Source organism: Pteropus vampyrus, unplaced genomic scaffold (assembly GCF_000151845.1).
Source record: "Pteropus vampyrus isolate Shadow unplaced genomic scaffold, Pvam_2.0 Scaffold120, whole genome shotgun sequence".
Taxonomy (NCBI): domain Eukaryota; kingdom Metazoa; phylum Chordata; class Mammalia; order Chiroptera; family Pteropodidae; genus Pteropus; species Pteropus vampyrus.
The window spans coordinates 661,722-687,704 of record NW_011888901.1 but is presented as its reverse complement, the minus strand read 5'-3'; the positions used below and the strand labels follow the sequence as shown (position 1 = coordinate 687,704).

General features: G+C 40.8%; 1 protein-coding gene across 1 annotated transcript in view; it reads left to right on the top strand.

Annotated features, from left to right (window-relative positions):
• COL4A6 (collagen type IV alpha 6 chain) overlaps positions 1–25,983 on the top strand; it is a 303,150-nt gene that overhangs the window by 243,424 nt on the left and 33,743 nt on the right. The window contains exons 6-21 of the mRNA XM_023534147.1: positions 1,660–1,776; positions 3,972–4,040; positions 5,703–5,738; positions 7,510–7,572; positions 8,394–8,429; positions 8,607–8,648; positions 9,689–9,781; positions 11,104–11,157; positions 17,853–17,912; positions 18,965–19,009; positions 19,472–19,525; positions 20,763–20,832; positions 21,894–22,001; positions 22,901–23,041; positions 23,945–24,049; positions 25,746–25,906. Coding sequence (XP_023389915.1) covers positions 1,660–1,776; positions 3,972–4,040; positions 5,703–5,738; positions 7,510–7,572; positions 8,394–8,429; positions 8,607–8,648; positions 9,689–9,781; positions 11,104–11,157; positions 17,853–17,912; positions 18,965–19,009; positions 19,472–19,525; positions 20,763–20,832; positions 21,894–22,001; positions 22,901–23,041; positions 23,945–24,049; positions 25,746–25,906 — 1,254 coding nt within the window. The remainder of the gene's footprint in view (positions 1–1,659; positions 1,777–3,971; positions 4,041–5,702; positions 5,739–7,509; positions 7,573–8,393; positions 8,430–8,606; positions 8,649–9,688; positions 9,782–11,103; positions 11,158–17,852; positions 17,913–18,964; positions 19,010–19,471; positions 19,526–20,762; positions 20,833–21,893; positions 22,002–22,900; positions 23,042–23,944; positions 24,050–25,745; positions 25,907–25,983) is intronic.

The window sequence follows — 25,983 nt, the reverse complement described above, 5'->3', positions numbered from 1 at the left end:
GTGGTAGCTCTTATGCGCAGATCCCACGCTCAGATGTGCTGGTGTGCAGTTTGGGTGTTTTTTTTTGTTGTTGAGTTTTAGATGTTCAGCTTACTGTTGTTTCAAGGGGAGAGATCTGAGGACGTCTCTCAATCTGCCATGTTTCCCAGAATTCCCCTGATTTTTGATAGTTTTAATGCAATGTGTCTTGGAGAAGGCCTTTCTGGGTTGAGATAATTGGGTGGTCTGTTGACTTCTTGAATTCCAAGCTCTAGCTCATTTTAAGTCAGAGGTTAATTTCAGAGAATTCATCTAAGGTAGAAAAGAGCGAACGGGTGCCTCTGGAAACCTACAGAAAGAAGATATCAGTAGTTCAGGCAAGAAAACTACAGAAGGACCAGCCTCCCAAGGCACAGATCTGGGGAAGGTAAAGTGTATATCTTCAGGAAAAATAATAGCCATCTCATTTAGTAATAAAATGTTGATGACTCTAATAAACTGTCTCAGTTTCCCCCACTGCAACTCACTTCAGTCTGGAAAGGCACAGATTGTAACGAGTTTATTGCAAAGATATGTTTGTTGACCCCTCCTCTGGACTTAGCATTCTGAGTCCAGCAGTGTAGATGCATACTTTTGTATTAACAGACTATCGCCTATAGCTATAATAGCAACGTAAATGAAATAGAATTCTATGAGGCATTTTCTTAATAAGAATTTGATAAAAGTTTGTTTCCTCTAATAATTTGAAAAGTTGCTTTTCGAACACGTGGCGTATTTCCCTCGAATCGTTATATATATATATACTTGGCTTTAAAAAGTGTGTGTGAGAATGTGAGAGTCTACCTTTTATTAACCCATCTGTATTTCTGGTCTCCCAGGTCATCTCTTTGCTCCATACCCAACACACAACCCACTTTTAACATATTAAAAAAGAGATATTCCTTACAGAAAAGTAGACTCTATGCACCAAGAAAGCCCAACTTTGGAAAATAATTGAATTTAGACCAACTGTATATGATTGGTTATTAATAAACCAGCAAAACAACTGCCTCCATAGTGAGTATGGAGAAGAAACATTTCTCTAACCAAAACAATAGCCTGGCATGTGATAATGATAAAATAAGATTGAAAGTGTAGTTCTTCCAGGACATGCTTATTTTCAATCAAGCCGCTTTCAGGAGAGGTGGTGCTGTGAAAACTTCTTCTACTCTGATGACCAAAATCCATCATCATTTCCCATGCAAACAAAGCTTCCAATACAGAAAGCCATGCCAGGCTGCCCAGATTTCAGTCTATTCTGAGGAATCCCAAAGCCTGGCATGAGTCCATATTGGTAGAATTTCAGCTTCCAGACAGCTAAGCCCCATCTTAGTACATCTTTGTACCCAGGGAAGGTGAAGTTGCAACCACCTGTGTATCCCACCTCTTTATGTTTCATCCTTTTGGTTTCAGCTTGGATCCTATTAAAGCATTGATCCTTTTGGGAGAGGTAACACTGAGCTGTCATCAGCCACATACACCTGAGTATAAAGGAAGGCTATGAGAACATTGGTGATGGGGCTAAGGGAATGAACAAGGAGCTAGAGTTTGGCAGTATGCTTGGCTTCTTTCACTATAAAACTTATTGGAGTAGCTGAGAGTCCTGTGCCTGACATGATCCTTTCTTTTCTCTTTGAACAGGGCCACCCTGGACAGCCAGGGTCCAGAGGCCCACCTGGCCGGGATGGCTGTAATGGGACTCAAGGAGCTGTTGGATTTCCAGGCCCTGATGGTTTTCCTGGGCTTCTCGGATCACCTGTACGCTGCCAGATCTTTGTACATTATTTCAAGTGGCTTTGCCTCTCTCCAAGTTTGCCCTTTTTTTGTTGTTGTTGTTCTCTGGAGATCTCATTAAGCATCTGTGGGGCAACCACTGTGGCCCCTTGTCTAATTTAAGAGTCTAATTTAGACACATTAAAAGTCTAAAGAAGAATACCAGTTGCAGGGAGTGTACACATGTTTTACTACTTAGGGTTATTTTTTAAAATAATACTTTTAGAGTTGGCAAGATTGTTGAAAGACTAGTAAATTTCAGAGCAAAGTACATGCTTGGACTGCATCACATGTCACCACATCAGATAATATTTGGAAATGTAGTATTTGGAAGGCTTACATAGAATCATGGAAGCACTAACAATGGCCCAAATGGTTTGGCAAGCTTGGTATATACGTTATTCTTAACTGGGAGTGTTCATGTCCCCCAAGGGGACATTTTACAATTGTTAACATTTTGATTGTCACAACTGGAGGTGTGCTGCTGGCCCCCTCCCCAACATCAAAGAATAATCTGTCCCAGAGTGTCAATAGTGAGAAATAGTTGAGAAATCCAACTTTACACAGACATAGTTTGTGTTCCTCTCCCATGTCCTCCCCCACAGACATCATAACCCTTGATTCTTGGATTGATAAAGCATTTATTAGACCCTGGTGTCGCCATTTTTCTTTCATTCCATTCATCCAGATGGAGCTCCAATATTTGGATCTAAGGGATTTCTAATAGATACCATGCCCTTCCAAGGCTGCTTTTACAAGTGGCTGGAAAGAGAAAAAAAAATATTTTGAGCCCATTCTCAACCTCACTTGAAATCATCTAAACTAATAAGGGTACTAATGTGATATATTTAGCTCAAAATCACACTATTAGACAGATCCTACATTAATTAATTGATATTTTACTGAAAGAGCAGCACCATTGTCTTCAGTGACCAAGTTGTGGGTGTGGGTATAGGTGTCAGAAAATGAGACATACATACATGTCATAAAGGACCTTGATATCTAAGGACCAAACCAATATGCAGCAGGGAAGGAGGATATATTACTGACTTAGTAGGAACTGTTTGAGTCACAAAGGCCTTCAGACACTGCCATGGCAACAGGAGAGGAGAACAAATCACATCTGTGTTAAGTAAGTAGATATCCAGGAAACTAAGGAAATGCTGCCCCCAAAAGGGAGAAAATAAATCTTGAGGTAATAAACATCTGACAGCCAAAGGAGAAGGGTAAAACCTAATCCTATCCCTAAACCTCCCCTTAAGCCTAAGCAGGAACTTAGATATATATTTTTTACTAAGCTGAACCTTACTAGTCCTGCTGAATCCTGAGTAAATATTCTTTAACACTCTTTTAATGAAAGTAGTGGCCACAATAATAAGGGAACATAGAAAGTGTTAGTAAAGAAACTGGTTAGTGCTTCTGAGACCTCATTGTTCTTTTATTATATCTATGATTTTTTTAACTCAAAGAATTCATCATTCAACCAATGCTTCAATCACCAAAGTTTAGCTGTACCCCTAATTCTAATCTTGACTTCCCCTTAGGTATGGGGTCATTGATTTTCCTCAGGAGAGTGACATCTAGCAAATAGCCAGCATCTGCCACTGCGACAGTAAAAGTCTGGTTGATAGATGGATCGGGCATACTTTGAGCTGTTTTCTATGTTAGTGAGACACACTGGCCTCTTAGACAGGTGTTGAAGTTGAAGTTATGTGGTAGTAGCACAGGATGGAGATGGATTTGTAGATTTCTCTTAGACCAGAGGTTGGCAAACTGGCCCACATGACCCTTGACCTGTGACTTGTATTTACATTCTTAAAAGATTGTAAAAAAGAAGAGTAAAAGAATATGGGATAGAGCCCAGATATGGCCTGCAGAGCTTAAATTATTTACTATCTGTCTCTTTACTGAAAAAGTTCACTGCTCTGAATAGATTCAAAGTCTCCGACTTTCTAGTCCCTTTCCAAACTTCTGACTTGGAGGTTGGGAGAGCAGGCATATAGCTTTGAGACACGTTGCCTATTCAGAGGATGTACTTTGTCCCTTAGCACAGCCAATTCTGGCATAGAACAAGCCACATAATTTCATCCTCTTGCTGTTCCATCCTCCATCTGATGAGATCATGGTATTAACAAAACTGTGTGTGTGCATTTATGAGTTTTTTTTCTTATTTTACTCAGGGGCCTCCTGGTCAGAAAGGATCTAAAGGTGAACCTGTCTTTGCCCAAGGTAGTTTCAAAGGAATGAAGGTAAGAGCCTCTAAGGCAGACAGCTGAGTAGGCTATAGGCTGACCTCCCTGGGATTGGTCTCCACCTCTAATAAAAACATTTCCAGAGCGAACATCTGTGTCTCTATTTAAGGAGCAGAGTAAGCTGGATATATAAAGGATCTTAAGCTCTTTGTGGTGGAAACATTGACAGAAATGTTTGCAACCATGCTGTCAAAGAGATTTGCTTTGTAGGATCTAGACCAAAAATAGGAAATAGATCAGCAAACAGTTTGTATGGGTATTATTTTCTTTGATAAGCCAAGGCATTTCCTGGAGGCAGTTACCCTTCATCTGCTCTAGAATCCTTGATGTCTGCATACCTTGGTTTGAAGCTGTGTATGTCTCTATCCATCTTAGCATGGCCACTAGCCCAGGATTTTGTCCCTGCTCTTTTTCTGTCCCTGAACACCAACCTATCACCCTTCTCTGGGCCCCTGGCTGTCTGTAAAAATTGTCTGACAACTCTGTAGCTGGTTGGAAACTTTCATCTCTTCGTAGAATTGACAAGAACCTTCTATGTTCTTGTTACTATACTCTTGGTGTATGCTGGCTAGTATCCTGTGGGCCCTTAGTAAGTTTTGGTGTGAAATGATTGATCCTATTTCCTTTGTAGAGCGGGAAGGAAGCCCATCATTTCCCTGGTAGCAAATAGGAATCTCTGTGCCCAACATGAGGGGAAGATGCACCCAAGCTCATTCAGCTGAGGATGGAAACTTTCTGTCTTCCATTCATGCACAGAGTCCAGAACATTGGAAATCACTTTGGAAGGGAGTGATGGAGGTGGGTGGGTGAGAACTGGAGAAGGTATGGGGTTCAAGCTCTTGGCTATAGATGCCATGCCAGAAGATAGAATGTTAGTCTTGGAAAGGACCTCATGATTGTCAGATTCATGTTTCTCATTTTACAGGTAGAAAAACTGAGGTATACTGAGGCTATGTGACTTGCTCAGAGTCACACAGCCAGTTTACCAAAGAGCCAAAACCCAAGCAGTGCTCTTTCCATCCTGCAGAGAGCTGATGTTTTACTGTAAGCCAAGTGGATAACACTAGCAGGTGTCAAAATATGGCTATTGTCATAGCAAACATTGATTAAATGGATTTGGCCAAAAAGCAAAGAGACCCTGGACCCAATAGAATACAGCACTTTCCACAAGATGGTTATATTACAGATTCATACAGTGACTTATGATGCCGCAAAGTAATTAAAACATAATCAGAGACTGTATGCTCTGTTGATTCTCCCTTGAGATATCTGATTTGTATTGTATACATATGCGCAGAGATTCTCCATGGATGAGAGCACACAAGAAGGTAGCTTTCCTCCAAAAAGAACAGGGAAATTAGCAGCCTGCAGAAGCAATTTCTAATTAATAAGTTCCTAGCAAAGGTGAAAATTAATTAATCCAAGTAAAATATGAAATCCTGTTCAACTAAAGATATAATATTTGTTTTCTAGAGTCCATATTTTTCTTAGGAAAAAAGTAAATGGTTGAACATGTCCGATTCATACATTATTTAAAACAGAAGACCTTGAGAGAAGAGGCCTAAGTTTTACTAATGTGTTTTCATGTCCATAAATCTTAGGTCAGTTATCTATGAAATACCAGAGGCTTGATTTATTAATCTCTTTTGTCTTTCTCAGGGGGATCCTGGGCTGCCTGGATTAGATGGAATCACTGTAAGTTATTATTTATGTGTTGAGCTGTCAATTTTTAGTCAACCGTTACTAATGGTCCCTTTTCATTTTTCTCTATGGTGTTTGAAATTCTTTGTCGAATTTCTCAAGAAAAATCCGGAAAGTTGACGTAGAATGGGTCACACTATTTACATTTTCCAGATGAGAAAGTAATGAGAGGATGAACTGTCTACCTCAAGTTACACAGCAGGCAGACTTTTATGCCAGGATCCTCCATACTTCCTGGGATATGTTAGGAAATAATTTTGCTTTTCATTCAACAAGTATTTGCTAAGTGTTTTCTCTGTGTTTAGAGTGCTGTGGGTAAAACCAAAGCAGAACACTCTTCTTTAAAAAGTATTCTGTGTAGAAATTCCTTTTAGGAACTCTAAATAATAGTGAGTTCATGAAAAGCCCTGAGTTGTATTAATAAAAACTTTCTGTTTTCCTTGAGTTTCCACATTGTCATCACTTTCCTTTGAAGTAACTTAGGAAAAGCTCCTTCTAAATGTCTTATCACTATACTGTACACCTGAAACTAATATAAAATAATATTGAATGTCAACTGTAATTGAAAAAAAAATAAAGAAAAAAGAAAAAACTCTTCCTTCTTCCTTCTTTCCTGTATCAGGGTATCTTCCTTTCTTCTTTCATTTCAGAATAGGTACTGAGCTACTATCAGCAAAATGCTATGAGTGATCCCTGAGACAATGCAGACATGGTCTTTGCCCTCCGCCCCACCCTACCCCACCCCAGGCTCTGAAAAACTAATAGGAATATGGGATAAGAATTCCACAAAAGCTTTGAGGAAGAGATGCTGTCCATCTAAGGATAGATCATGAAAGATTTTATATCTAAGGTAGAGAAGGTAGCATCTCAGAAGTGTGAATGATGTTTAGGCTGGTTGGCAATAGGAGGAAGCTTTCTAAACAGAGAGAATAGTTTGAGAAAAGGTAGGCAATAAACAGGATGTATATGAGCACATTGCAAACAGAAATGAGTAAGGACCAAAGGCATCCAGGTCCCCTAGAGCTAAACAGCATTGTCTTAGATAGTGTGTTGATTAAATTTATAGAAGAACATCTACTATATTTGCTGCCCACAAAGGTATAGTTTTCATCTACATACACAGGCATGATAAATAAACCATAAAGATTATGGAATGGGGGTGTTGGAGGCTGAATAAGAGATTTGTGATCACTAAGGAGACCATAGGTTATTAGTTATTGTCAAAACAATATTGCGCTGTTATACATTTCCTTTCTCTTCCTTCTAAGTCTTGACTTCACTTAGTCTCTCCATCCCTTACTTCTTAAGGTATAGAACATTCTCATCACCTCAGAAAGTTTCTTCCTGCCCTTTTCTAGTCAATCCCTGCCCCCCTAACCCCAAAGGCAACCACTATTCTGATTTTTTTCCATCCTTAGATCAGGTTTTTCCTAGTCTAGAACTTCATATAAAGAGAATAATACATTATGGAATCTTTGAGGTCTGGCTTCTTTTACTTAGCAATTTTTTTTTTTTTGAGATTCATCCACATTGTTTCATACATCAGTAGTTTGTTACTTTTTATTGTTGAGTATTTATCCCACTGTATGGATGCATCACAGTTCATTAATTCTTTTATCATTGGACACGTGGGACATTCCAATTTTTTACTATTATGAATAAAATTGCTATGAACATTCTTGTGTAATTCTTGTGGACATATATTTTCATTTTCCTTGAGAAACTGTCTTGCTTTTTTGATCTGGGTAAAAACTTGCCTCTCTAGGGCCCACGAGGAATACCCGGCTCCCCAGGAGCTGTAGGACCCATAGGATCACCAGGATTACAAGTAAGTATCCTAAATCTACCATGTAATCATGCCTTTCCCACCAGACCATTCATAGGTGTACATAAATTTAATGTAAACATAGGCTCTCCTAGTGGAGAAAGGCAACTTCCATTCTTAGTGGATTAAAGTGAAGTGTGCTCTTGTAAGGAGCTATATGTTGTCTTTATTTATTAGAGTCTTTCTGACTATCCACTCTGCACCTATAAAGCCTCCTAGTCTAGCTCAATCTAAAGTATAGCCCATAGGTGGCAGATACCTGACCTATATTGCTACCATCCACTCCCTTCACTCATGTCACATGTTGATAGCTAATCATATCACCACTACCATCACCTATCCTGAACGCAGAAGCAGCTTTAAAATCCTTCTCGACACTGCACCTTGGACAGCTCTACCTACCTATCTTTCTGATACCTGACCTATTTGCCATCACTGGTATAGGAATAGCATAGCCAGTCATCTGTGTGGTTCTGGGAAAGCCTTGCCCCAAATTGTTCTCTCTCCAGTGCATGAAATCTCACCACTGATTACTTTGATATAGCTTCACATAAGGTCATCATTTTTTAACTTCCTGGCCTGTTGGGAGGAATCACACATGAAATCTTCACTACCGTACCATGAATGTGGTTATCATGTCAATTTGGGAGATTTCAAAGGAGATTAAAAAAAAGGAACCATGGGAGAAGGAGCTAGAATTTGCTGCACAAAAGCCAGGCTACACCAAGACAGTGGAAAACTTACCCCAGTAACTCTCAACATGCCAAGGTTCTTTTTGGCTGAAACTAACAAGTGCTAACTATTTCCATTCATTTTTAATATAGGGTCCTCCAGGCTTTCTTGGTCTTCCTGGTCTTGATGTAAGTATACTTCATCTTGGAGCATTTGGATTCCTACCACTAAGTACTCTAGTTTCCCCAGAGATATTCTGGTTTGGTGAAACACACTTTCTGGTAAAAAGACTGCATTCCAATTGAAGTTCCTGGAGTTTGTTTAGTAATTGATTTTGTTTTTCCTCCCTGCACCCCATGCCCCAGGGAAATATGGGGTTAGGTTTCCAAGGAGAGAAAGGAGACAAGGTAAATAGATTTTGCAAAATACCATCTGCATTCCATACGCTCCAAGAAACAGCTTTGGCTGCACCCGTGTGCCTGCTTATGTAAGGGTATTTAGATTTTTGCCTTGAGAAATGAGCGTTTCCCACCCCACGTGGATTCTCTGGTGGGGTCACATACATGTGCACATGCCGCACATATGATATCATGGTCTTTCTCTTTCAAAATATTATAGTCTTTCCGCTTCCTACCTGTGAAGGGTGTATGTCTTGCAAATATATTCTCTTGAAATATATTTCTTCTTCCTTCCACCTGGGTATTTCCCTGGTGTTTTGTATATTGTGTCACCTCTCTTTCTTTTCCTCTGCTTCTCCTCTTACCTCCATCCTTCCTCCTCTTCCTCCTCCTCCTCCTCCTCTTCTGTTTCCTTCCTCTTCCTCTTGCTCCTCCTTCTCCTCCTCCCTCTATCCCCTCTCTCCTCCCTAACCACTCTTTCACCATTGTATTTTATTTCCTCTCCTTTATTCTCCTTTTTCCCTCTGTACAAATCATGCAGTGATTTGGAAGCCTAAGGGAGACTGGGAGCTTGTCCTCTCCACTCTTCATAGCTGCCTCTTGTAGATTTCTCTGCCTTCAAAGAGCAGATTCAGTCCCCCCACCCCTATGTTCCGATATGGACTTCACCGCCTCTTCTTGTGTTCCTGGACCAATTAGAGTCTGATCACTGTTGCCACGAGGTGACCATTCACCTTGCGCAAAACCCTTTATTGCTTTTTTTAAAGTACCCTTCATACATGACATGGCAACCATGAACCTGTGGTTTCTTTTCATCCATCTTCCTTCCTCCCTCCACAGAGCTGGTACAAAATACATTTGTAGAGGCTTATAATTCTTCTCACCCCTTGGCACTAATAGTTTTGTTTCCTCTTTGATGCAAGGGTAAGTGTGAAGAGGCTAAATAATGGACAGTTTATTTGTGAATTACATCCAGATGACAAATCCACCCTCTAAAGAAATTGTCTTTGTGCTTTCTGCTTTGCTTAACATTCCCTTTGATCTTATAGGGGGATGTTGGCCTCCCTGGCCCTGCAGGACCTCCACCATCTACTGGAGAATTGGAATTTATGGGATTTCCCAAAGGAAAGAAAGGATCTAAGGTAGTGAACACTTAAGATCAGGAAAAATTAATAAGTCTTTTCCTATTAGTACCAAAGTTCAACTCTAATAACCAGACTATACTGGAAGGATCGAGAGTTCCGAACAATGGATTTTTGCTTGGAAGTGTTGGCAAAGCCTTCTTTGTTTTGTCCTTTTTGAAAAGCTTTCGAAAAATTCTGGATTTTGGTGTGTGGATATGAGTATGTTTGAGTTTCTGAGTATTTGTTTAAGTGATATTTCCTGTGTTTCAGTTTTATAGATTCAATTATCAAGATGCTAAATAACTTTAAATAAATATTAAATAGTTGTTTTTTTTTCCTTCTAACTCTCAACTTTCTGAATACTTATGTTGTCCCCAAAACACTGTGAAAGAACACATAAGATATAAATGATTGCTTTTTTAGTTACCTTTTTTAAAAAGTTATTTGCCCTCAAAACTTGACTCTGCAAAAATTATATACTGCTACCATGTGGCAGTAGATGCCCTAACTCACCTACCAAGGCCAAAGTTGTAGACCTGTTTAACCAAGATATTTTATAGTCTGTATTTTTATGTGAATGAATGTACATATGGTTGTGTTTAGATGGCTGTATGCTGTTGAGGTGTGTAGATATCTTTCAATAACCTGCATTCCCTTCTTTCCTGGAATTCTCTTAAGTTTTGTGATTCTGTGCCTGTGGTCAAGGAATAGGCAGGGGAAGGTGTTTAGTCCCATTTCTTTAATATTGTCTTTGTGGAAGCAATAGCTCCAGGCCTTCTCCAGGTTTACAGGAAGTAATCATTGATTGGAAACAGTTTGGAAGCATATGAAAGATTTACTGCCTCCCTGATCATTCCCAAACTTTAGGGAGCCCTTCCATGGCACATATATGTAAATTAGTATATCAGGGAAACACTGATTAAAGTGTTGTGTCCCTATCCAAATTGTAATTGTTACTCTTTTTACAAAACCATTGATTTCTTTGCAGCCTATAATTTGCTATAGTAAATTACACTGAACAATTTCTTCCACTAGAAATAAAAGAGATGATCAACCTTTCTATCTCCCAATTAGCCTGGGCATTTGAAATTCTGTTTTAGACAGTTTTCTTTCCCTGCCATGGGCCTTGGTCCTTCCCACACTACAAAGGGCTCCCTAAACTATGACATCCTGGTATAGTTACTTGTTGGGGAGACTGGGCAATCTGTGCCACCCTTTGGTGTCCCAATCCTGATATCCCATTGTTTCCCCACTGCTCAGCCTAAGTAGTTCAAGGGAGCCATCTCCTTTATGTTTACTGCTTCCTGTTGCTACTCACTAAGCTTTGCTTGTTTTTCTAGGGGGAACCAGGGCTTCAGGGTTTCCCAGGAACAAGTGGCCCTCCAGGTTTCCTGGTAAGTCTCCTTATATGATCAACATGTATTCAAGGATCCAACTAGACAAAAGCTATAGCAATAGAAGGCTAACAAGAAGACCTCTTCCTATGGTTATTGTAGAGAATTACAACATCTTCGTTTTTAGAAAGCATTTAAAATGTTCTTGTTTCTTGAACCCATGGGGACATTAGCATGGTTCTTCATCAGACTATATGTCTTAGAAGTTATCAGCTCAAACTCTAGAGTTAAAGCAGACCTAGGCTTGACTTCTGGTTTCACCAGTTTCTAGCTATGTGACCTTGGACAAGTTTCTTAAGCTAATGAATGACTTACCACATGTATAGCATTTATCGATTGTTCAGTAAATGGTAGTTAACCTTAGTAATCCTATCTTCACTTTCCTATCTGCCCTTGTATCTTAGAATCCTTCACTCAACAAACACCTTTTGAGGGCCCTTATGTTCTAGGCATTCTGCTGGATCTGAGACTACAAGAGTAAATAACAGTCCAATAAGTTGAAGTCTCCATCCTTGAGGAGAATACATTCTAATAAGGGAATGAGGGAGAGACAGACAATAAAAAAGTAAATAAATGAATCAAGAACAAGTTCATATAGTAGTAAAGGACACATAGAAATTTTAAAAAAAGGATATAGGGATGGAGTGTGGATGGGGAATAGGGTGGGCTAATTTGGATAGCAATCGAAAAGGGCTTCTTGAGGAAGTACATGTTATGAGGAAGCAAGTCACATGAAGATCAGGAAGACTGTTTTTGGCTGAGGGAAACCTAAGTGCCAAGCCCCTGAGTTTGGAAAAAGCTCAGAGCTTTTGAGGAACAAGAAGGCGAGTGGGTGGGAGCATAGTGAGCAAGGCCAAAACCTAGGCAGAGAGGGGCCAGATCATGGAAACTTTGGAAGGTCAAATGTGGCTTTTATGTTAAATATAGTAGGAAGCTATTAGAAGGCTCTGACTTATATTTTTAAGAAGATCACTCTTGGGGCAGGGGAGTAGAGAATGGAGGGAGGGTGAGGCAGCAAACAGAGGCTACTAAAATAGTCCAGGTGAGAGATGGTGGTGACTTGAACTAGAATAATAGCAATGAAAATGGAGAGAAGTACATGGATTCAAAATGTAAAAAGTTTAAACTTTTTATTATGGAACATTTCAAAGATATACAGAGTAGAGAGAATATCATAATGATGCCCTTGCATATCTATTACTCAGCATCAAAATTTAGCAACTCATGGCCAATCTGAAGCAAATAACAGACATATCATTTCATCATAAATACTTCAGTATTTCTAAGAGATAAGAATTTTTTAAAACATAGTGACAATATCATCACTATTACTTATTGGTAATTATTTAATATCAGTTAAATCAGAATTCAGATTTATGATTGTCTCATAAATGCATTTTTATAATTGCTTTGTTAGAATCAGAATACAAAGGAGGCCCACACATTACATCTGAGTTATATGCCTCTTAAATTGCAAGATGTGTTTTGAAAGAGGAGCTGACAAAAATTTCATGGATAGGGGTAAGGAGGGAAATGACTGAATCAAAGATGACTGGGCCTGCCCCTATTTGCTGGCAAAGTGGAAATGGATGACTAGTTCTTCTTTTCAATTCCTTGAAACACTTTGCATCACTCCAAGTGTCCAGAAAACAGAGCCAGTAGAGCCAGTGGCACAGGTTGCTTCCATGATGATCCCTATCACTCTGTAGAAACACAGGGGAACAGAGAATAATCTGTTCAATGTACTCGATTTTAATCAGCTCAGTATCTAATGAATCATAAAGGAAAAGGACCCAAATGCTGGGGACAGGACACCTGGACTTGAGACCCAGCTCCAACTTTGGGGCTTTTTCAAGTCTCTGAACCTCTATATATATCTATAAGATAGCACTTGTCATACCTACTCTTTTGAGGCCCAACTCTCAATATATGTGAAGTTTCTTTACAAAGTATAAACCTGTACTGTCCAATATGATAACCACTAGCCACATATGGCTACTGAGCCCTTGAAATGCAGCTCGTCTGAAATGAGATATGTTGTAAGTATAAAATAAAGTATACACCAGATTTAAAACACTAGGTATTAGAAAAAAATCTCAAATATCTCATTAACAATTTTTACTTTCATGTTGAAATGACAATATTTATGATACATTCAGTTAAATAAAATGTTATTAAAATTAATCTTACCTAATTACTTAACTTTTTAATATAGCTATAACATAGTAGCTCACATTATATTTCTCTTGGATAGCACAAATACAAAGTACTTTGCAAGCAGGTCGGGGAAGAAGGTTTCAACATTCCTTTGTGAGCATTTTACATAGATTCTAGTTAACTCACATCATGCTTGTGAGATAAGCAAGGTGGGCTAGGCTTATCTCCTTGTACTGTTGAAGAAATCATGGCCTGAATGGATGAAGAGAATTGTCCAAAGTCACATAGCAAGTTATTAGCCAAATTAAGACTGAAATTCAGCTTTCTTGAATTCTAGCCTATCTAGGCTAGAATCCTCCCTCCCATTCCCTTCCCAGTTTTACCTCAGAAGATCCCCCCTGCTGCAGTTTCACAGTGTTCCCTTTTGTCCCTTAAAAGAAAGACTGGCTGACAACAATTCTGCATGGTAAATTGCAATGTGGTTTCAAGCTCAGCATTTCCAGTGTTTCACAGTGTGGGCTGAAAAATAGAAACCCCAGTAAAGACATCCAAGCTGGAAAAAAATAACTCCCTTTACATAGCACAGCATATTTTCAGCATATTTTCAAAAAACAAAAACAAAAACAAACAAACAACAACAACAAAAACAGAGTTCTCAGCCTACTCTAGCATAGATTCAGTGTGTGACCCTGGCCAAATCATTAAACTCCTTCACTCCTAACATCTCTATTTGCTTAATGGGATCATAGGTACCTTATACGCCTTCTGACAAAAAAAGTTGTGAGAAGAAATTGGTAATTTGTTTGAGATACTCTGGGCTTTTCAGAGGAAACACACTTCTCAAATCTAAAGCCCTCACATAGGCTTTCAATTATCCACACTAACTGAGAAACAAGGCAGCACTAAGGATGTAAATCTCTAGGGAATCCAAACTGTCTCCTTTAACCATTTGTTTCCTTTTCATCTCAGCCTTAAACTTTGCAGGAGCTGCTGACATATGGCCAACCTCATAAATTTAGTCCTCATCTTTCTCTTGCCCCCTCTGCAGTGACCAAATATCCCTGATTTTCTGACTCAGTCTCAGCTTCACACATTTCACCCCATTGTCCCCAGGAGTACAGTCACACTTGTAGGCCACAGGTACTCCCATACAGACTGTCAGAGAGAATCATATACCTGTGTGCCCTCTGTCTGAGGGACCAATGAACGTAGGGGTAGGGCAAAATGGAAGAGATGAGTTGAGAGAGAAGAGAGAAAATTCACATGTCCTGAGATACCTATTGAATGGATCTGAGACAGTTACTGGGCACATGTGGTTCTCCTTCAATCGAGCACCAGGCTTTCCAGGCACTTCAGGTAGGTTCTCTGGAGAAGGAGCCTCAGTTGCCAGACTTAAGCTAGGCCCTAGGCCCTGGGCCCTGGCAGCCTGAGGGGCAATAGCAACAGTGTGACATGGCCAGAGTTGAGAAAGACTTTCCTAACCTCTCGTTTCAAATCTCAAGTCACCCCTGCAGTGCCAAGTAGAACAGATTTCTGCAGTTTCGCTTCCAAAATATTACCACAAATTCCTTCCCACAGCCTCACTCCCCTTTTTCGTGCTTCAACCTCCCTCCTGCCTTCCTCAGTTAGAGAAACTGGTCTTGCTGTGGGGGGGATCTAGCCATGTCCATTGCCTTCACTGGGGTCGTGGGGGAGCCACTTTAGGTTCTGGAGAAGCTCAAGCAGTATGTGGCAGCATAGTGGCCTGCCTTTCAGGGAAGCATGCCTCTGAAGACCAGTGGCCCAAGTGTCTCTCACTGGGCAGTGGGGCCTGACAACCCCTGCCTGGTTCCAGCCTAGTGTTTACAGTTTGCTTCTTCCTTTTCTTTCTTTTTTTTTTTTGCTATAACTATTTTATTTTTTTATATTTTGTTTTTAATTATAGTTGACATACAATATTATATTAGTTTCAAGTGCACAAATTAGTGATTAGACATTTATATACCTTACAAAGTGATCACAACAATAAGTCTAGTAACCATCTGTTATCATACATAGTTACTATGATATTATTAACTATATTCCATATGTTATACTTTACATGCCCAGGACTAATTTATAACTCAGCTTGCCTTTTTCTTGTACCACCCTCCTTACCTTGCCTCAGTGACTATGTCATCCCCCTTACTCCTGGCCAGGTGACTGAAATTGAATTTTTGCAGAGCCACTAATATCCTTGAACCAAAAATACCAGGAGACCAGGGCCTTGGAGACAAGGCCTATAAACAATCAAGCTAGTACTTTAATGAGGCTCTTCTGGCCACAGGTGAGAACGAATGTGGGAACAGTGGGCACAGGACACTCATGACGAGGACTGGCTGTGACAGGGCCAGGTTCCAGGACATCTTGCTAGAATAGTTTGTTCAGCAAAGTCATGTACTGGGAGATAAGCTGAGCCTACAGCCCAATATCTTGCCAAGTCATCTATTTTTTATTAGCTTTAATCCACAGTCAAAAATTACTTTATTTTTTTCCTTTTCAACTTTTTATGTATTTGTTTTTGTTCGATTGTAACACAAGTTCTCAGTCTCTCTCTCTCTCTCTCTCTCTCTCTCTCTCTCTCTCTCTCTCTCTCTCTCTCTCTCTCTCTCTCTCTCTCTCTCTCCCTCCACCTCTTTTTCTCTCTCTCCCTCTCTCTTTCAGAAACCAAGAGTCCAAAGGCTCATTTTGCTTTCTGAAGGAGGACAAGGACCTCTTGCCTTTACAACCATGGCAAGATAGGTGGGGGGCACGAGACAATTCTAGACATTCTTTCCTTGACCCTTTGCAACACTTTTGTTCTCTGGGTCATTATTCCACTTAAGTCAACAAGTATGTATTGGACTACCTTGTATGTGTTCAGCCTGCGGTAATGTGCCTTGGAGGAGACAGAAGTGAGTGTGATATAGACCTTCTGCTTACAAACTTTCATATATAGCCCATCTTAGTGCTTTAAGAGTTTTGGGGAGCGTGGGCTGCCAGAACTTCCAATGGAAAGGCCAGGCAAGGCTGCATGAAGTATTTCACTTTAGAGGCCAATAGACACATTCTTCCAGGTGGCATCGTGCCTTGGTTTCCTATTGGAGATGCAGAAGTAAGATTTTAAATAAACTTGCATTCAATGTGACCCACAGACCTGTTAAATAGAAATCTTATTCAGCATGAAGTCTCAGCTATTTGACACAGAACTATAAACTTAGAGAAAGGCAAATAGAAACCAAAGCTTGCTTTGAATCAGACCCTTCATGAATACACACTCTCTCCCAATAAAAAGACAACAAAACAAAACAACCAACATAAAAAAACAAACAAACAAAAGGAAAAAAAAAACAAAAGAAAACAAAAACTTAGGCATAGAAAGCTAAGAGCTATTCAGCCAGTTTTCAGTACCCATGGGAATACTCTGAGTATGTAAGAGGAAGAAAAACTACATTGTAAAAAAAAAGAAAGAAAGAAAACCTGTATTGGAGCAGTGCCTTCACAACAGGTTGAGCCAGGTCACATCAAGAGGACATCAGGTAATGTGCCACAACATTTAGCATCTATCACAAGCTTACATCTAAGAAAGCTTCACTGCTTCTTTTACTCTCACAATAGACCTAAATGTTGTTTGCCAAAGTCTATGTTCCAGAAAGTCCAATTTTTAAACAATAACAACAAAATGGTCTCAATTCAGTTGGCCGTGAAAGACTAGCCACTTAGATAATAAACTCTTCTGTATCTCAGGGCCCCAGAATATGCTTGCCTTGGACCCAGAGGAAAGGAAGCTCCTTCTCACTTTGCTTTTTGTATTTTTGCTTCTTCGTAGAGAATCCCAAAGTCATGTCCATGGCTGAAAGCCCTTAACTCCTGTGAGCAAAGCAAGAGGAGTTGTAGACCATGTCACAGCCTCCTTTAGAGTGCTCCTAGGGCCTGCAGGGTTCTAGACCATACTGAGATAAAAAGACTCCTTCCCACTGAGAAGGCTAAGGCAGTCATCATGTCTCTAAAGGGCAAAAGCTCTTCCCTCTAGTATTGATCCCCAAGGATTAACACAATTCTCCATTTGTGGGTCAAAGAACCAAGCTCCTAGATGGTGGAAGGCAGCCTGTTCTCATGGAAATGGCCCTGGAATGGAAGCTCAAAGACCTGGCTGTCTCATTGACCCATACAACATACAACCCATACAACATACCTATACCTTCTGAGTGTTAGTCTCTCCATCTGCAAAATCAATGAGGTCAGATATTTCATCATTTCTATGCAGTTAGTTCATGTTGCTATGAATACATGTAATAGTGTTTTGGAGAGAATATATTACTTCTGGAACCAAAAGAGAACTTTGAATGAATGGTCCAAATTATATTTAAGCCCTCTGTGCTTCTTGGGCAGTGACAAGAGACTCAGCATGGTAAGCCTCCCCAGTGGGACAACGGAGCTGGTTTGAAATTACCTACTTGCTTTGGATGGAGCCCGGAGATCTATGAAGAAATAAATGTTATAACTATAGTTTCTTTTCTTTTCTTTTTTTTTTTTTTTAGGGATTTGGAACTGCTGGAGAAAAGGGAGAAAAAGGAATCCCTGGTTTACCAGGACCTAGGGTACGATCCTGGAATGTAGCTTGCCTGGGTCCGTTAAGTCACCTGGTCCATTGTATTTCCTGTTTGCATCATTATGTTATGTAACTTGATGGCCACTTCAGCTTCTCTTGTTTATTCAACCTTCTGGCAGGTCCTTAAAACTACTTTTTTTCCACTTTGCCCCATTCCTTTGATTTAGCAGCTCTTTTGAATAAGGAATGATATACTCTATACTAGGTGACTCCTCAACCTATTTACTCTCCTTGTCCTCATGTATAATTATCTTCTGGGCTAAAGAATTATGTGAGTATTGTCTTGCTTTCATTCTATTCTATCCCAAAGGAATGTGGACAAGGGTGAGGAGGGGTGCAGGAATGGAAGAAGAGGGCCAAGTGCAATCTTTATGACACAGAAACAAGCCTGGGAAGTTCTAGAACATTGTAATGATTGGAGTGAGCAGTTTCCAATAATCTCAGCTAAAGTGGAAAACTGTTAGCTTCTCTGATCCCTAGATTCGGGCATTTGGGTCTTAGGCTGTAAGCAATTGGCCAGCCTTAGCCTTAAAGAAGTAACATTTTAGAGAATTGTGTTTTCAGCTTGTTCATGAAACTTGTTAAAGAGTCTTTTGAGTATTCATCAATGTTCATCCATCACCCTGCTACTTCTTTCTCTACTTTTCCCTACTCCCTTATCTTGAAAACACATAATTGCCAACAAAGAATGCATTTGAGGTGAGAGACAAGCAGCTCTCCCACAATGTATTTAAAAATCTCACTACCTGGAACTAATGCAGACTAATTATAATACCACCCAGCCTTTCTACCTATTTCCACCTAGTACTTAAAATGTTTCCATTTATTTAGCTCTTTAAAAATGCTCTGTGTGGCTATTCAGCCTGATGGTGGATTAGTGTTTAGAAAGAAGTCATTAAGCCAGGTCTAGGAACATTATCTTACCTTATTTTAGGAGCTGCTAAATCCTGAACTCAGTTGAATAGCTTTGTTATGTAAGTCTAGTGGCTTTTTCTAGTGTGGGTTATTAATCTTTCTAAGGTGCCTCTATTCTCTTTACAGGGTCTCATGGGTTTAGATGGAGTCCAAGGCCCTCCAGGGAGTCAGGTATTTTGGTTAATATCATTAAATCCTTGGTGAACAAAATCTGAATCAAAAGATCCCATCATTTTACTTAAAATGGCCATTAATCCAAAGGAGGACACTGCTTATAATGCAAATCGCCCACCTTCTTTTTATTGGTATAATCTCAGCCACTCTTTTCTTTTATTTGCACTCAAAAAAAATGAGTATCCAGTGTTAAGTTCCATGCCATGTCATGCCATGAGGCAGCCATACTTCTTTAACATGTTATCAGTGCCTAGCAAGGCCAGCCTGCTTGTATTCATCTCTAGCCTTGTGGCCCTTGTACCTCCATGCCAATTGGCTACCTAGCGTGCCATATCGCCTTCTGGAACATTTTACAGCCAAGATTCCTGTGCCATTTCACTTGGCCTAACCCAAAGACCAGCCCCTCTTATGCTCTTAGATATTAAACTTAGTTGTAAATATTATTTTATTTTGTCACAGGGCAAGAAGGGGTCCTCAGGTTTCCCCGGGCTTAATGGACTGCCAGGAATTAAGGTAATGTTGTTGGGAAGTGAAAATCTGGGATCAGGTAGGTGGAAAAGTGAAGAATTGCCATAAATGCTATTTAGTCCATTTGGGCTACTATAACAAAATATCACAGACTGGGTGGCTTATAAACAACAGAAATTTATTGCTCACAGTTCTGGAGACTAGAAGTCTGAGATCAGGATGCCAATATGCTTTGGTTCTGGTAAAGGCCTTCTTCCAGCTTGCAAACTATCTACTTCTCACTGTGTTCTCACATGGTTGAAGGGGTGAGCTAGCTCTCTCAAGCCTCATTTATTAGGGTGCTAATCCCAATCGTGGGGGCTCTGCCTTCATTACCCAGTCACCTCCCAAAGATTCTATCTCCTAATATCATCGACTTGGGCATTAGATTTTCAACATGGATTTTTTTTTTTTGAGAGAGGATACAAATATTCAGATACAGTGAATGCCATATATGAGACAAAGCGTTTTTTAAGAAATATTTTGACATTTTAAATGTCACTCTTTTCACATGAAATTCATGCATCCTACTTTGAACAAACTGAGCTGATGAATATTTCTTAGGTACTACTTTATCAGTGATGGACTAAAAGGGTGGACTATAGGAGCAAATCCATCTCTAAAAGGAGAGAAATATTTTATTATTGACATTACTCAGAATTGCCAACTTTTCAGTTTTATTTTTGTTCTTTAATTTTCAAAGACATTGCATCTCTTTATTGCCTACACCTGGAGCAGATAACTACCTCCACCCCACCCTGGATATACCACTGAATCTGATTCTGGTACCTGAGTGCCTCTTTGGGGATAATTAGGACTCCCTTGACTTCCTTTGCATGGCATCATCCACTAACAAAGACAGTAACAGTAGCAGAGACCCAGGCGTGCTTAGAGTGGAAAAAGAGTTGAAACTCTGCTCTCTCGGGTGCAGCCATGTTGTCTATTTCTGTGATATGTTTCCCAGGCCCAGAAGTAGATGGTCCTGGAGTTGGGTTCCAAAATAAAATTGGGCTCTCTTGTCCTTGACAGGTTTGCAATTGAGTGTCAGGCCTCTGGCCTGCCTTGTGTCACCATCTTAAATAGATAAGACTTTGAAATTAACCTGTAAACTAGTTTGCCCTGGAAATCAGGGGTTACAGAAGAAAGAACCTTTCATTTTCCTAGGGAATGGCTTTGAGGACACGTAGATCTTGGATGATGAGGTCACAGAAATATTTACATTTAATGCATTTAATCCTTGCAGGGTGAAAAAGGTGACATTGGTTTGCCAGGTCCAGATGTTTTCATCGATAGAGATGGTGCTGTGATCTCAGGTGAAATTTTTAATTGATTTGAGTGGAGAAAAAAAGACACGGAGTTAAATTCTGTATCCCTTGTAATTGTTAAAAGAACATTTTGTTAGTCACTGGCTTGCTGCTAAACCCAACACTCCCAAGGGCCCCTCGTGGGTCCCGAACTTTAGGAATAAAGTTAATTCCAATACCTTGGGGAAAGAAGCCAAGTCCTGCACTCCATTTTTGTGTTGGGTCTACCAAGATTAGGATTTGGGTTGGCCTGGGCCTGGATTTGCTAAAAAATGGTTCTTCTAGTGATACTTAGGGAAAGATTGATATCCTCCCAGCTAGGCTGACTTCAACCTGATACTATTGGCTATTCTGGGTCTCATCTACATGATCCCATGCATGCTTTAGCTTGACAATTTCATTGGAAGTGGAAAAGTATCTTTGGCTAGGGGAGCAAGTGTTTAACAGCTGTCAAGAGTATGATGCTTTGAAAGTTTGTCTTCACCTCTCCTTATTCTAGTTACTGTGTGTGCCCACCTCTTCCCTTCGCCTTCTTCAAAGATCCGTATGCCCACTGTCTCCAGCGACTTCTTGCTTTACCAAAGGTTTCTACTATGGTGCCTCTTCCACCTGAGTCTCTGAACTTATCCCTCTCCTCTCATCCTCTCAGGCGCATGCCCAGTCTGGTAAACTCATTGAAACTGAGGTATTAATGACTGACAGTGGCTTCCTATGTTCCACTCCCAGGAAATCTATGTGTAGAAGTAGATTTCAACACCTTAACCCAAGTGGTAGACAGTTGAGATATTACAGAAGGTTACTACTAGTAGTAGAAGAAACTTCTTAGTGCTAACCAGATCTTACCATAGAAAGCAAGCCCTGGCTAGACCAGTTCTGAACTCTAGTGGAACCTGAGCGCAAGTAAGCCCACTATCATATGAGACCATTATCATCTGGGAGATCTATGAAGGGCAAGAAAGGCACTTCTTACTGAAGATATCTCTTTGAAGCTCTTCTTAGGCATTTTGTGGCAAATGCCTTCTTAGGCAATTTGTGGCATTACTGATTTTTTTTTTCCATTGCAATATCAGGTTATCCTGGAGACCCCGGTATGCCAGGCCTCCCAGGACCTAAAGGTGATGAAGGTATCCAGGGCCCTTCTGGCTCTTCTGGCATCCCTGGCTTACCAGCTTTACCGGGTAAAAGAAACTAACACACTTCCTGTACTGATAAGTCCTCTTTCCACTCTGTATCCAGCATCCCCCTTCTATACCTCTGGTCTTGTGCGTACCTGTCCAAAGTCAAAGGAAAGTTTGACTATAGTCAATAGCTCTCCACTGGCAGCCCAAGACTAATATATATGAGAAGAGGACTTCAGTGGTCATCTTTCCTTTGGCCTCAATAATGTATCATAGCTAAAAAGGCAATCCAAGACTGTCATTGAGGTTTGCAGCATCCGAAGGGGCCTGGGTTGGACTGCCAGAGCCCTATCACACTTTGGAAGATATGCCTTCCCAGTCGATGCTTGCAAGAAGGGACTAACAAAAGCCCAGAAAAAAATTTGAACCCAGATCCTCACTCAGGCACTATATGGTCTCAGGATCCTATGGATGGTACCCTAAAAAACAGTCATTGGAGGGGCATACATATATGTCATTCTATAGTAGTAAAAATAGAAAGAGCATGCCTGAGTCTGAGGGGCAGTTATGTCCCAAATATAAATCCTCAGATATTACTTTTAAAGGCACTAATTTCTAAATTCCTTGAAGATGGGCCTCTCCGTAAGGATACCTGTGCTTTTAAAGCAGTCACTTGGAAGAGGTACAGCTGATCTCAGCACCAAAGTGGAAAACATCAAGAAGTGAGGCTATAGACCCAGTTTGCCACTAAGAATCTCCACACCCCTAACCATGTTTTATTGTGTCTTTGGGCCTTAATTTACCAAGAGGTTAGGCTAAATGATTCCTAAGGACCCGTTTAACTCTCATACAAATTCTTCCCTTGGAGTTAGTTTCCAGTGTATGCCACTGAATATAATACCCCTGAAGAGTAAGTAGGGTGATATACTCAGCATTTTTGTGGGGGCTTATCTTTCCAGGTGCGCCAGGTGCCCTAGGGCCCCAAGGATATCCAGGCTTGAAAGGAGACAAAGGAAACCCAGGCCGCACCACAATTGGGGAAGCTGGCTTTCCTGGCAAAGATGGTTTGCCAGGTTTACCAGGCCTGCCAGGCCCACCTGGTAAGTTGCTCATTTCTCTCTTTGGTCTTGAGACTCAGGTGTGATCCAGACTGTAGAACAGTCATGACTTTTGAGGGAGGAAGCATTTTATAAGTGAAACAGCTAATCCAGGACACATGATAACTGCAGAGAGGCAATGATGAAGGCCCCATCCTCTCCGAATCAGAGCCCTGCTTCTACAGGTTAGAAACCACAGCAGTTAGAGCATTCATGACAGAACAAGCAAGCTAGGGCCATCTTGATGACCAAACAGTACCTAATGCCTTCTAATTTTTGTACTCATTTCATTCCATCCTTCACTGTTAACCTCTAGGCCTCTGGTCTTACAGCTCCTGAAGATGAAGCATTGACTCTTCCAATCTTTCCCTGGTCCTCAGGGGTAGGCTGAGAGCCCAAGAAATGGGAAGCCAAGCCTGGATCCTCAAGGTGGCTGCTAAAAGCCTCCACAGGGCTTCTTCTCCATAGATCTTCTATCTGAGTGTGAGATTCTAGATTCAAAGAGAAAGGCTGGAAATATGCCCAGCATGTTTCTTTGTAACCTAAATCCCATGACCACTGCAGTTTGCATCTATTTCCTCTTTTGTCCTAAGAGGACTCTCCAGGATAGACATTGGGACTGTGAGTTACTGAAGCTGCCTTGGTCATTCCTGTATCCCCAGTAGTCTGGTCCACTGCCTAGAACATGGTAGACATTCTGTAAATAGTAGTAGAGTAAATAGAGCCAACAGAAGATGGACTTGCTGCAGACCTCAGGTCCCTGTCTTGGATTTTTTGCATGTGGGGGTCTCTGCCCTGGTTGTTGAACCTTAAGAGCCCACACCTTGGTGAATGAGCTGCTATACTGAGTCAAATGAGCTCAGGCTCATGTAAGGTGGCAATTTTTTGTTTCTTTTTTTTCTGAAGGTCTGGCATTTGAGACTGGAACCCTAAAGAACACAGAGCCAGGGTTCCTTGGTCTCCGAGGAGAACGAGGTCCAAAAGGAAACCAAGGTCTCAAAGGAGTTAAAGGTGACTTTATTCCCCGGACTCCCTGGAGAAGGTTTTCCAGGGAATGAGCAAACCAATAGCCTTAGGAATCTGAATGGAAGCAATCTTGGATCTTGACTGGGGATTCGATTAGAAGATTATTAGAAGTGCTATATTTGGGTCACTAAGAATGAGGTTGGCGATTGAGGTCACACAGAACAAAGGGGCTCACAGGCTACTCTTCCTACCTCCTCCACCTGCAGAAGCTATGCCAGCAGCCCAAGGTGTTAACTAGCACATTATGCAGCCCCCTCCCAGTTTGCAAAGCCAAGAGTGGAAGTCACTTATCATTACTTCCAGCCTGAACAAAAGGGCTCTGAACAGGTCAATACCTGGCACTTGAAAAAGCCAACTGGCTCCAGGGAAACAACTTCAGCCCCCACTGATGTTGAAGGACCCATTGATTATGCCAGTCTTCAGCTGCACTGCTCTCTCCATCTGCTTGTTGCCTTTAGATCATTCCTACATTTCATACTCTGAGGGGAAGATGCTAAAGCTCAAATGAATCAATTCATTATAGTTGCAATCCAGGCCAGGTTGGATGAAGATGTGAAACAACTGGCTGAAGAGAGGTTTGGGGATGGCCTAGTGGTTTCGAGTACCTGAAGTCTCTCCTCTGCTCTCAAGCAATTCACAGCTCTCCTCAAACTCAAACAGAGAGATCCTAACTTACTACTCTCTTTTCTCAATGCCTATTATAAAATGTCAGTAAGTATTTGAGCTAGTTCAGAAGTTTTTGAAAGCTTCATCTCTACTATTCATATCCAAGGAAGACTGTTTTGGGGAAAGGACATTAATTTTCAAGTCTTGACTAAGGATATTAACCTTGGCCCTTTCCTGACTCACTACGGAGATAATCTACTTTTCGATACCGTTTTCTCTCCTAAAAGAGGGACAACTCTAATGCTTCCCCTTCTACATTCCCATTGGGCCAGAAGGTTTTCTCTAATTAGGATAGTGATTCTCAAGCTTCATTATGCATGAGAATCACCTAGAAAAGATTACTAAAATTAATTTCTTGGGTCTGGCCTCCTGAGAGTCTGATTGACTAGATCTAGGGTGCGGCCCAGCAAGCTGATGACTTATGCAGAAGGTCCATAGATCACAGTTGAAAAATGCTAATTTGGAGAACAGATTGTTCTCTCAGAGTTTCAGGAATTATCACTTTTCTAAAAGTAATAAGAGGTCCTTCAGAATTATAGGGGAACTCAGAGTCACCTATATTGGCCCAAATTCTCATTTTCCATAAACATGGCTGGCCTATAGTGCTAGTGACTTCTTGATGCCTCTTCAGAGGTGCTTTGCTGAAATCTTTATCATCAGTTTATTTTGCATTTGTTTGTGTGTACAAAAGACAGGGGAAATGACATTTTGGTGAAGAGAACCTTTGAGTGGCTTGGATTCCAGACTGTCAACTGGTTAGCATAGGTCAGTGGCTCTCAACTCTGGCTGTACATTAGACTCACTGATGTCTGGTCCCCATCCAAGACTAATGGAATTCAAATGACTAGCACAGATGTCATTTGATAGAGAGTGAATACAGTTCATTTGAGTCTGTTCATGTGCCTTTTGATTGCCTCCATGGAGTTGTTGAAGTCACAGATTACCACTGTCATGTCTTCCTTCTTTTTGGAAAGATGGCTGACATTGTTTAATACTGTCTTTTATTTTCTCCCAGGGGATTCAGGTTTTTGTGCTTGTGATGGTGGTGTCCCTAACAATGGACCACCTGGGGATCCAGGCCTGCCTGGGCCACCAGGTCACATAGGGCTGCCAGGCCTTAAAGGAACCAGAGGAGATCCAGGCTTTGGGGGCCCACCGGGCCCACCAGGGGCTCTAGTAAGTCTGGGCAAACTTTGGCCCTGAGGGTACAATGGGAGCTTTTCAGTTCTCCTCACTTTTCACTAATCACTTTT